At 39.7% G+C, this 12,352-nt stretch overlaps 1 protein-coding gene across 1 annotated transcript in view; it reads left to right on the top strand.

Moving 5' to 3' along the window:
• Positions 1–12,352, top strand: part of MTFMT (mitochondrial methionyl-tRNA formyltransferase) — a 24,122-nt gene that overhangs the window by 10,874 nt on the left and 896 nt on the right. The window contains 3 exon segments of the mRNA XM_003784425.2: positions 1,439–1,530; positions 8,386–8,464; positions 9,900–9,982. Coding sequence (XP_003784473.2) covers positions 1,439–1,530; positions 8,386–8,464; positions 9,900–9,982 — 254 coding nt within the window.

Genomic DNA, 12,352 nt, shown 5'->3' with positions numbered 1-12,352 from the left:
TTTGGCAGGTCTGGGCTGGGGATTCGAACCCGCCACCTTAGGTGTACGTGGCTGGCGCCTTAGCCGGTTGAGCTATAGGCGCCGAGCCTCTTGGAGCAGTTTTAATGCAAATTATTCCTGTGAGTGATGTTGATGATCTTTTCCTGTATTTAAGGACTATTTGTATTTCTTTTGCTGAGAAGTGTTATATCTTTTGCCCATTTTTGCATCAGGTCTTTTGTTTTCTTTTCTTTTCTTTTTTGTGAAAACAGAGTCCTACTCTGTTGCCCAGGCTATAACGCCATGGTGTCATCAGCCTAGCTCACAGTAACCTCGAACTCAAGGGTTTCAGTGATCCTCCTGCCTTAGCCTCCCAAGTAGGTGGGACTACAGGTACCCCTCATGACACCCAGCTACTTTTTCTATTTCTAGTAGAGATGGGGTCTTGTTCTTGCTCAGGATGATCTTGAATTTCTAAACTCAAGGGATCTTCCCTCCTTGGCCTCTATCGTGTCTTTTTCTTCTCAGTTTTCAGGAATACTTTACATAATGGAGAAATTAGTCCTCGGTGATATAAGTTACAAATTGTTTTAGTTTTTCATTTCTTTTTGTTTTAATTTATGGCAGATAAAAAAGTGGTTCATGTCTGTAATCCTAGTACTTTGCAAGGCCAAGGCAGGAGGATTGCTTAAGGTCAGGAGTTTTAAGACCAGCCTGGGCAACATAGAGAGACTCTTATTTCTACCAAAGAAAAAAAAGAAATTATCATAGTATGGTAGTGTGTATGTCTGTGGTCTTAACCATTTGAGAGGCTAAGGCAGGAGGATCACTTGAGCCCAGGAGTTTGAGATTGCAGTGAGCTATGATTGTAACATTGTGCTCCAATCAGGAAACAAAACATGACTCTGTCTCTTATTTTTAAAAAAAAGTTTATGTAGTCTCATTTATCTATCTTTAATTGCTTCTGAACTTTGAGTGATAATTAGAAGGGCATTTTCTACTCCCAGGTTATAAAGAAGTTCACCCATGTTTTTCTGTTAGTATTTTTGAATATACAGAAAAATTGAGAGACTATTTTTTTTTTTTTTTTGAGGCAGTGTCTCACTATGTCGCCCTTGATATTGTGCTGTGGTGTCACAACTCACAGCAACCTCAAACTCTTGGGTTTAAGCGATTGTCTTGCCTCAGCCTCCTAAGTAACTGGGACTACAGGCGCTCACCACAACACCTGGCTATTTTTTGGCTGGAGTTGTCATTGTTGTTTTAGCAGGTCCAGGCCAGGTTCTAACCTGCTAGCTTCAGTGTATGTGGCTGGCACCCTATTCACTGAGCTACGGGTGCCAAGCCTGTTGAGACTATTATAATGAATTATTTTATATCTGTAACTCAGCATTAATAATTTATCAGTGCATGGATATAGAACCTGACATTCATTTTTGCTCTTGGCTTTATCTTGTAGCCCCTAAGATTTCTGCTGGTACCAGCTGTATAAAGTGGGAGGAACAAACTTCAGAGCAAATATTCAGACTTTATCGTGCCATTGGAGATATAGTAAGTTGGGAAGTTAGGGCACAATTTTACCTAATTGGTGTTTTTGTGTGTAATTTTCTTTCTCAATATTTTTATTTAGGAATGGATCTCATAAACTATACTTAGGAAACCTGAAATTTGTTTTCAAGGTATTCTTTAAACTTTAAGTTTCTGTAGAGGCCTTAGAATTAACAAAGCATTTTCAAATACATGTATTTTGTAGTTTATCATAACCAAGGTTTATTATTTCATTTCATAGGTGAGAGGAATGAAAATGAGATGACTAACTTAGGGGAGCCCAGTGACTAAATAAAGGATCTAAATCTTCTAACCCCTAATCCAGTGCTTTTTCCAGTATATCTGTCTCTGGTCAAATTTTTACAAATTCTTAAATGATTGATTTCTTTATATTGTATTTAAATGAAGTTGTAATGTTATAGCTTGTTAAATATCTGAGTTAAATTTCAGTTCCTTGACAAATTTGGGGGGGGGAGTGTTTCTTCATTTTGATAGTCACTTATGTTATTCGAACTCTGGGCCTACCAAGTCTATAGTTTTCAATGGACCACCTCTGTTATTAATGATGAGTAAAATGGGGAACTACCACTGGATATCTGTAGCATGCCATTTTAAAGTTGAATAGAGGCTTAAAGTAGACGCCCAATGAATTGTTATTGTTTCCAATGTCATATTGCTGGTTAATGAGAGTGAAAGTCAGGTTTTGAGTGAAATCTGTCTAACTTCAATCCTATACTTTTTCTGCTGCCACCAAATGGCACTGTGAACATGGACTTTAGAGCCAGTTAGATCTGGGTTCCATCTTATGGCTGCTACTTCTTAACTCGTAGATTTGGGAAAGTTATTTAACCTCTGAGCTTTAGTTTGTTCAGCAGAAGATTAGGGCTGATATTTGTGTGTGTGTGTGTGTGTGTGTGTGTCTTTTATTTTACAGTATCTGACATAGACTAGGTACTCATTAAATGACAGCTGCTATTATTTATTCATTCGTTAAACAGACTATTTATTGAAGGCTTATTATATGTCAAGTGTGTCAAGCAGTGTGCAGGGTAATAGAGATATAGTTAGTGTGGGAGGATAGACACCAAATAAGCAAATAAATTAGGAAAATATCAAATAGTGTGATAAGTTCCTTGACGAAAGTTAAAATAGGATCATATGATAGAATAACTGGGGGTTATTTTAGGTTGGGTAGATAGGGAAGACCTCTCTGAGCTGACATTTAAACTGAGGTCTGGGGCCTGGTATGGTGGCTCACTCCTGTAATCCTAGGACTGTGGGAGGTGTAGACAGGTGGATTGCTTGAGCTTTGGAGTTCAAGACCAGCCCGAGCAAGAGTGAGACCCAGCTCTACTAAAAAATAGAAAAATTAGCCAGGTGTTGTGGCAGGTACCTCTAGTTACAGCTACTTAGGAGACTGAGGCAGGATGATTGCTGAACCCAGGAGTTTAAGGTTGCTGTGAGCTAGGCTGATCCCATGGCACTCTAACCTGGGAAAGTAAGAAATAGGAGAAACACTGTTGTCTAAAAAAAAAAAAAATAGTTGGTATTGCAGAAATTGACAAGCTGCCCCTAAAATTGATGTGGAATTGCAAGGGGTCCAGAAAAGCTAAAACAATCTTGAAAAATAGCAAAAGTGGAAGATTTCCATATCCCAATTTCAAAACTTACTGCAAAGCTATAATAATCAAAATAATATGGTACTGTCTATAGCACAATACAGTAGAATTAAGAGTCTGTGGCTTTACGATGCCATAAAGCATAAGCAACCAAACTGGAAACAGAGAAATTTGACTTCATCAAAATGAAAAACTTTGGTGCTTCAGAGGACGTTATCAAGAAAATAAAAAAGACAACTAAAAGAATGGGAGATGGTGGAGCCCATAGCTCAGTGGGTAGGGCGCCAGCCACATACACCAAGGCTGGCAGGTTCAAACCTGGCCCAGGCCAGCTAAAACAACAATGATAACTGCAACAAAAAATAGCTGGGCATTGTGGTAGGCACCTGTAGTCCCAGCTACTTGGATCCCAGCTACTTGGATGGCTGAGGCAAAAGAATTGTTTAAGCCCAAGAGTTTGAGGTTGCTGTGAACTGTAAAGCCATGGCACTCTACCCAGGATGACAGCTTGAGACTCCGCCTTAAAAAAAAAAAAGGCTCAGCGCCTGTGGCTCAAGTGGCTAAGGCGCCAGCCACATACACCTAAGGCGGTGGGTTCAAATCCAGCCCAGACCCGCCAAAGAACAATGATGGCTGCAACCAAAAAATAGCCAGGCATTGTGGCGGGCGCCTGTGGTCCCAGCTACTTGGGAGGCTGAGGCAGGAGACTTGTTTGAGCCCAGGAGTTGGAGGTTGCTGTGAGCTGTGAAGCCACAGCACTCTATCCAGGGGGACAGCTTGAGGCTCTGTCTCAAAAAAAAGAAAAAAAAAAAAGAATGGAAGAAAATATTTGCAAATTTATATATCTGATAAGGGTATAGTATCCAGAACATGTAAAGAATTTTATAACTCTGTGGTAAAAAGACAAATAACCCAGTTGGAAAATGGCCAAAGAATATGATTAGACATTTCTCCTCAGTAGATCTACAGATGGCAAATAAGCGCATGAAAAGATGATTAATTTCATTAGCATTTAGGGATATGCAAATCAGAATCATAATGAGATATAATTTCACATTCATTAGCATGGCTATAATTAAAAAACAGTAACGTTGACAAGGATGTGGAGAAATTTGGAACCCTCATACATTGCTGACAGGAATGTAAAATGGTGCGATCACTGGAAAACAGTTTGGCAGTCCTTCAGAAAGTTAAACAGAGTTCCTATATGACCCAGCATATCTACTCCTAGGTTTATACTCAAGAGAATTTAAAATTTTCACATACAAAATTTGTACCTGAATGTTTATAGCAGCATTATTCAAAATAGACAAAAAGGAGAACAACCCAAATGTCCATCAGCTAATAGTGGATAAATAAAATGTGGTATATCCATACGATAGACTGTGCCGCAGCCATAATCATAACCTTGAAAACACCATCCTAGGTGAAGGAAGGCAGTCACAGACAGCCACGTGTTATACAATTCCATTTATATGAAATGTCCAGAAGAAGCAAATCCATAGGCTGGAGAGAAAAGGTAATGGGGACTTTCTGGTAATGGGTGTGAGGCTTTTGGGGGGAGGTGGGTGATGAAAATGTTCTAAAATTAGGCAAGAAAAAAATAATGGTATTGGTTGAACAGCTCTGTGAATCTATTAAACATCTCTGTGTGTGCTTTAAAAGGGTGAATTTTATGGTATGTGAGTTATCTCTCAATAAAACTGTCAAAACAAATAAAAGATCCAAGGTGGGAAAGAACTGGACATGTTAGAGAGACAGAAATGAGGCTGATGTGGCTGGAATGTAACCAGCAAGGTGGAGGGTAGCATAAGATGAGGTCAGAGGCAAGATTGATGTGTAGTTGGCCCTCATGGGAGGGCCTGAGCAGGGAGTAATGGGTTTAAGTGTGTGTTGCTAAAAAGTTACTCTGGCTGCTGCTGGAAAATGGGCTGCAGGTCAGTCAAGAAGCTGGAACTGTAGCCCAGGTGATAGATGATGGCAATTTGGACAATGGTAATAGCGAGTAGAAAGAAGTAGACATCCATGCAGGAGGTCATAGCATAACCCTGAAGTCCCACCTACTCAGGAGGCTGAAGTGGGATCAGGAGTTCAAGGCCAGCCTGGGCAACATGGCAAGATCCTGTCTCTAAAAAACAAAAGAAGAGAATGTCCAGACTGTGCTTTGGAGGCAGAGTCAGTGGAATTGGCTGATGGAATATGGGAAGAGAAGAGAGAAATTAGCATCATGATTATGGCTACAGCACAGTCTATTGTATGGTTATATCACATTTTATTTATCCATAGATTTATCATATGGATAAATTTTATTTATCATAGATTTTTGGCTTCAGCAGTTAGGTAAATAGTGGTACAATTTAATTGAGATAAGGATGTTTAGGGAGGAGCAAATTTTTTTTTTAAACATTTTTATTTATTTATTTTTTTTTTTTTTTGAGACAGAGCCTCAAGCTAACCCCCTGGGTAGAGTGCCGTAGCATCCCAGCTCACAGTAACCTCCAACTCCTGGGCTCAAGTGAGTCTCCTGCCTCAGCCTCCCAAGTAGCTGGGACCATAGGTGCCCGCCACAACGCCCGGCTATTTTTTGGTTGCAGCCGTCATTGTTGTTTTGGCGGGCCCGGGCTGGATTCAAACCCGCCACCTTAGGTGTATGTGGCTAGCGCCTTAGCCACTTGAGCCACAGGCGCCGAGCCAGGAGGAGCAAATTTAAGGAGAGAAATAAATAATTCTTTTCTGGCCACTGTTAAGTTTGAGATACTTAGAAGACATCCATGTGGAGATGCCAAATAGACAACTTCCTGAGATGCATTTTAGGCCAGTAACTTGAAATCTCTTCACATCTCTGACTTACTACACAATGACCTTTATCTTCCGCAATTCCAACCTTTCCTCCATGGAGAAAAGCTTTGTGCTGTAAGAATAAGCACTTATCTTGGAGCCAGAAGGTGACATTTGATTCCTAAAGCAGCCCTTTACTAACCAAAAGCAAGGCCTGCCTGTTCTCTGAGCGTCTGCTTTTTTACCCCGAAAATGTGGTTAATGACCATGTACACAACTGTCAAGATCAAAGGAAAAAAGCTATGTGTATCTAAATATGAAAATATATGATTTTGACAGTAATGATGGTGGACACTGAAGTGATTATATTCTTACCATCCCTTTACTTTCTGTTATGTTCTAATGGTAGGTGAGCTTTCCTCCTCAAGAACAAAATTGCATATTCTGAGTGTATACCCAGCATGTTTATTACCCTTGGTAAATATAAATCTTTAGTCAGTAAGCATGTTTCAAAAATATTTTGAGTTCTTAGAAGAAAAAAATTACACACATGAAAATTTTCATAACTTTTAAGAGCAGATGAAAGAAAAATGAGCCATTGGAATATAGAAGATATTATACTAAAATATGATATACTGTATATAAGATTATGAATACCTATGAACTTTTTCTTCAAATTTGTTTAATTCTTTGATTTAATGTTCAAGTTATTACAACAACCTAATTCTTCTGAAAGTTAAATGTGCTCTTTAAAGGATGTCATAAAAAGCTCACCGGCTAAGAATCAGAAAATGATCCAACCCTGGCTCTACCACTGACTAGCTGTGCCAGCCTTGAGAAAATAGCTGCATTTCCCTGGGCCTCACTTTCTCCATCTGTGAAATAGGGGAATGAGCTATAATCTTAAAATAAATGTATTTAATTCATAAGTTTGAGAGAATTTATTTCCTGTATTAACTTTTATTAACCTATTTAAATCAAGTTCTAGGATCTTTTTTCCTTTTTTTTTTTTGAGACGGAGTCTCACTTTGTTGCCCCCAGTAGAGTGCTGTGGCATCACAGCTCACAGCAACCTCAAACTCTTGGGCTCAAGAGATTCTCTTGCCTCAACCTCCCAAATAGCTGGGATTGCAGGCACCCACCACAGTACCTGGCTATTTTTTAGAGATGGGGTCTCATTCTTGCTCAGGCTGGTCTTGAACTCCTGAGCTCGAGCAATCCGCCAGCCTCAGCCTTCCAGACTGCTAGGATTACAGGCAAGAGCCACAGCACCTATCCTAAAATAGGCTGATTTCTTAAATACAGAAAATATTTTTGCACATTAATGAGATAAACATCTCAGTTTTTAAAAAATATGGGCAAAGGGCATAAATAGGCAGCTTATAGAGAAATAAAAAGCACAAGTAAATACATGGAAAGCTCCTCAGCCCCAATAATAAAAAACAGCAATATAATTGCCATTTTTTCTCACTTATCAAGGCAGTTTAACAATAAAATGATGCTCTTTAACCTAGGCATTGAAAAAAAACAACAACAACTATTTTCCAGAAATATATAAGTGCTCAAAGATATATCTACAAATCTGTTTGTTACCACATTTTAGAACAGTAAGAAATTGAAAATAATTGAAATATCCATTATGAAGGTATTAGTTGCATAAATTATGATACATTCATAAAATAGGATACTGTGCAGCGAGTAAGAGTAAAGTAGGAAAGTGTGTACTGATGAAAAGTTGTCCATGGCTTCTGGTTAAGTAACAAAAGTTTCTTATAAAACAATATGTTTTAGATTTTTATAATAATATTTGGGGGGGCAGGGAAATACACATGAAACTATTACTGGCCTCCTCTGGGATAGAGATACAAAATGCTATCTATATCTTTCTAACAGTTTTGCTTACACAAATGCTGTAATATTTGGATTTTTATAATGGGTATAAAAATGTAATTAGAAATATTAAAAAAGATAAAAACATTGATTTTTAAATGTTTAAGATCCTATAAATCTTGGAAATACTGATATAGAGGGTCACATGTTCTGTTCCATAAAATCTAGTGACTGAGTTCCTAATTCCTCTAATTAGGAAAAAAGACCAGATTGACACAAAATAGCAGTTGAAAAGGGTTTGAAGGGGCCGTGCCCATAGCTCAAGTGGGTAGGGCACCAGCCACATGCACCAGGGTTGGTGGGTTCAAACCCAACCCTGTCCTGCTAAAAACAAACAAAAAATAGCCAGGCACTGTGGCAGGCGCCTGTAGTCCCAGCTACTTAGGAGGCTGACGTGAGAGAATCACTTAAGTCGGAGAGTTAGAGGTTGCTGTGAGCTGTGACATCACAGTACTCTACCAAGGGTGACATGGTAAGATTGTCTCAAAAAAAAAAAAAAAAGAAAAGAAAAGAAAAGAGTTTGAGGGTTGAGTGTATCGCTTTATCATACCGTCTTTAATTTTATTTGCAGATTCCCTTGCAGACACTCTGGATGGAGAATACCATTAAACTTCTGGATTTGGTAGAAGTTGACAGCCTGGTCTTTGATGGTACTAACATTTGAATAGTTGATATGGAAGATGTTTTCAATATGGTCTATATCAGGGGTCCTCAAACTGTTTAAATAGGGGCCCAGTTCAGACCGTTGGAGGGCTGGACTGTGGGCCCTGGGACAAGTCGGCTGCTAAGCAGGACAGGCAGTAGCGGCAAAAACACCCGGCGGACCGGATAAATGTCCTGGGTGGGCCGCATGTGGCCCGCAGGCAGTAGTTTCAGGACTCTTGGTCTATATGAAAATGTATCTCCTTTTCTTGTTTTTTTGTTTGTTTGTTTGTTTTTGGCTGGGGCTGGATCTGAACCCTCCACCTCTCATATATGGGGCTGGTGCCCTACTCCTTTGAGCCACAGACATCACCCGAGAATGTATCTTTTTTTACCATAGGTAACATTTACTAGAAGTAAGGATTCTTTTAGATTGTTTCAGTTCAATAATGATAATACTTTACTTTCACTTATTGTCTTATTCTTTGCAGTGTCTGCTCACATTTATTTTCTCATTTAATCATTCTAAGAACCTGGGAAGTAAACAGAGCAGTGTTCCTATCTCATTTTAAAGTGATTTCCTACTTTAAGATTTTCAGGCTCAGCACCCATAGCTCAGTGGGTAGGGCGCCGGCCATATACACCAAGGCTGGTGGGTTTGAGCCTGGCCTGGGCCTACTAAACAGTGACAACTGCAACAAAAAAAATAGCCATGATGTGGTGGGCGCCTGTAGTCCCAGCAACTTGAGAGGCTGAGGCAAGAGAATCACATAAGGCCAAGAGTTGGAGTTTGCTGTGAGCTGTGACACTACAGCACTCTACCAAGGGCAACATAGTGAGATTCTGTCTAAAAAAAAATTTTTTTTTCAGGGAGTGTAAAAGCGACTTGGTTAATTTTATTATGGTAATATAATGAAAATATCTGGGCAGCTTGGTGAGAATCTAGCCCAGCATCATGCCGGGTCCGTTCTAAGGCTCGTCAGTGCTCTCCCAGTTTGGTAGACAGAAGGAAATGTGAGCCACAGAGGGAGCTGACCTACCCTAGAGGTAGTTGGAGCTTCCCAGGAACCTGGAAATTGGGACTTGTTTGGGCAGAGATGAAAGGGTCAGCTTAAATCCTAAGCATCCTATATATTTCTCCACTGGTTAGTAGTTATTTTTCTAAACTAGTAACATACAACTTCTGGTTTAGCATTTTAGGTAATCACTGGGAGAATAGGTAAAGGAATTGTAGCTCCTTATGTGTATAGAAAGCTTTCTTGTGGATTGGTGATACTCACAGAGCACCATGGTTCATTGTAAGTTTGGGATCATAAATTCAGAGCATCAGCAAGATGTGTCCTCTCTAGTATCAGTACTGCTTTTTTGGTTTTTGAGAAATATCATAAAGTTGTATAATTTATTTCTCTCTCTCATATCTTTTTTTTTTTCTCCATTCTTCAGATCAGATATTAGTAAGACAGGATGTTATTCCAGGATCAGTCATATACCACAAGCAATCACAAATCCTGCTGGTTTATTGCAAGGTACATTTTCCTTTAGTTTCAAATTATCTACTTGTTTTACTGAATTTTCAGTTTGTATCACTTATCATTTTGAGTTCACTTCACTTAACTTCGTGTCTATCAGATTGAGCCAATAGGCAGTTTAATTTTCTTAAGGAATAGTGTAGGTTTGGCACCCGTAGCACAGTGGTTATGGTGCCAGCCACGTGCACCAAGACTGGTGGGTTCAAACCTGGCCCAGGTCAGCTAAACAATGAGAACTGCAACAAAAAAAAATAGCCAGGACGTTGTAATGGACGCATATAATCCCAGCTACTTGGGAGGGTGAGACAAGAGAATAGCTTAAGCCCAGGAGTTTGAGGTTGCCATGAGCTGTGACAACACAGCACTCTACTGAGGGCAACATAGTGAGACTCTGTCTCAAAAGAAAAAAAAGAAATAGTGTAATCTTTAGCATCATTTTTTTAAAGTGATTAAGTTTTTCCAAGGCATTTTTGTTAGTCAGGGAAAGAAGATTTAGTAACTTGAGTGCTTTCCTTTTTGTTGTTGTTGTTGTTGCAGTTTGGCTGGGGCTGGGTTTGAACCCACCACCCTCAGTATATGGGGCCGGTGCCCAATCCACTGAGCCACAGGCGCTGCCCTTGGGTGTTTTCTTAAAAGAAAACTTGTGTATTTGCAGTAATCCAATTTAATTAACAAGCTCCTGTGCATGGTAACATAAAACTAGTCATATCGAAGTATCTGGCTGAACTACTTTAGGGCATGTATCCTACTTTCTTTAACTGCTCAACAGTAATTAAGAGATTTCTGAACAGTTTAAAATGATTTTGGAACTATTATTATTTTATAAAACCATAGTGTTCTGAGAAGTATTCCACATTCCTTCTATTTCCTGGTATTTTCCATCATATGGTGTTTAGGTGAGATGCTTCATGCTCAAGACATGTTGTCTAAAAAATATGTGATAGTCTGGGTGAAGTGGCTCATGTCTATAATGCTAGCACTCTGGCAGGCTGAGATGGTTGGATTACTTGAGCTCAAAAGTTCAAGATCAGCCTGAGTAAGAGCAAGACCCCATCTCTACTAAAAATAGAAAAGTTGGCTCAGCTTCTGTAGCTCAAGCGGCTAAGGTGCCAGCCACATACACCTAAGGTGGTGGGTTCGAATCCCCAGCCCAAGCCCTCCAAACAACAATGATGGCTGCAACCAAAAAATGGCCAGGCGTTGTGACGGGCGCCTGTAGTCCCAGCTACTTGGGAGGCGGAGGCAGGGGACTTGCTTGAGCCCAGGAGTTGGAGGTTGCTATGAGCGTGATGCCATGGCACTCTACCCAGGGGGATAGCTCGAGGCTCCGTCTCAAAAAAACAAACAAATAAATAAATAAATAATAAAAATAGAAAAGTTACCTGGGTGTGGTGGTGCACACCTGTAGTCTCAACTACTTCGGAGGCTAAGGCAGGAGGATCACTTGAACCTAGGAGTTTGAGGTTGTTGTGAGCTATGCTGATGCCATAGCACTCGAGCCTGAGCAACAGAATGAGATGCTATATCAAAATAAAATGAAATAAAAATAAAATAAAAATACAAAATAAAATAATGTGTGATAAATTGATCTGACCTACACAGACTGTAAATACAGAATTCCTCCATCAGCCTCTCTTCATCTCCTACAGATTTATTCTGGATCAGGGTTGGGTTCACATGTCTTGCTGTCCTTATCTGGGTCTATGTATGTGGGTTGCTTGTCTGTGGTTTGCTCTCATAGAAAGAAACAGTGAAGAATGCACTCAATTCTTGTGAATTTGAGTCTTATCAGTTATGTTACCTCAAACAAATCACCCACCCTCTCTGGGCATCAATTTTATCTTCCAAAAGGAGGATGATAGTGGGATGTGGGACCTATAGGCCCAGTTACTCAGGAGGCTGAGGTAGGAGGATCCCTTAAGCCCAGGAGTTCAAATGCTGCCTGGGCAACATAGCAAGACCTCATCTCAAAACTAAACTAAATGGGCATGATTTTGAATCTGCCTGCCTTTTAGATTTGTTATGTTTTGATGATAATCACAGTAAGATACATAGACATACTCTGAAAACTGTAAAGTACCGTGCAAATATAACTAACCTTTTTACTGTGCTCCTTTTATGATTAAATAGGTGTATGCAGCTCTGTGTGTTTGTTATCTTTCCTTGGTAATAAACTTTTAGAGTCAAGGAATTGTATATGTTTCTTAGTACAGTGCCATTTGCAGCTAGGCATTTAGTAAAAGTTTATTGGTTTATTTGTTTCCATATAAAGATTTTTGAAAACTCGGCTCGGCGCCTATAGCTCAACCGGCTAAGGCGCCAGCCATGTACACCTAAGGTGGCGGGTTCAAATCCCCAGCCCGGACC

The sequence above is a fragment of the Otolemur garnettii genome, unplaced genomic scaffold, assembly GCF_000181295.1.
Source record: "Otolemur garnettii isolate 467f Iridium unplaced genomic scaffold, OtoGar3 scaffold00011, whole genome shotgun sequence".
NCBI lineage: Eukaryota > Metazoa > Chordata > Mammalia > Primates > Galagidae > Otolemur > Otolemur garnettii.
Note: the sequence above shows the minus strand (reverse complement) of the source record. Positions and strands in the feature narration are given on the sequence as shown.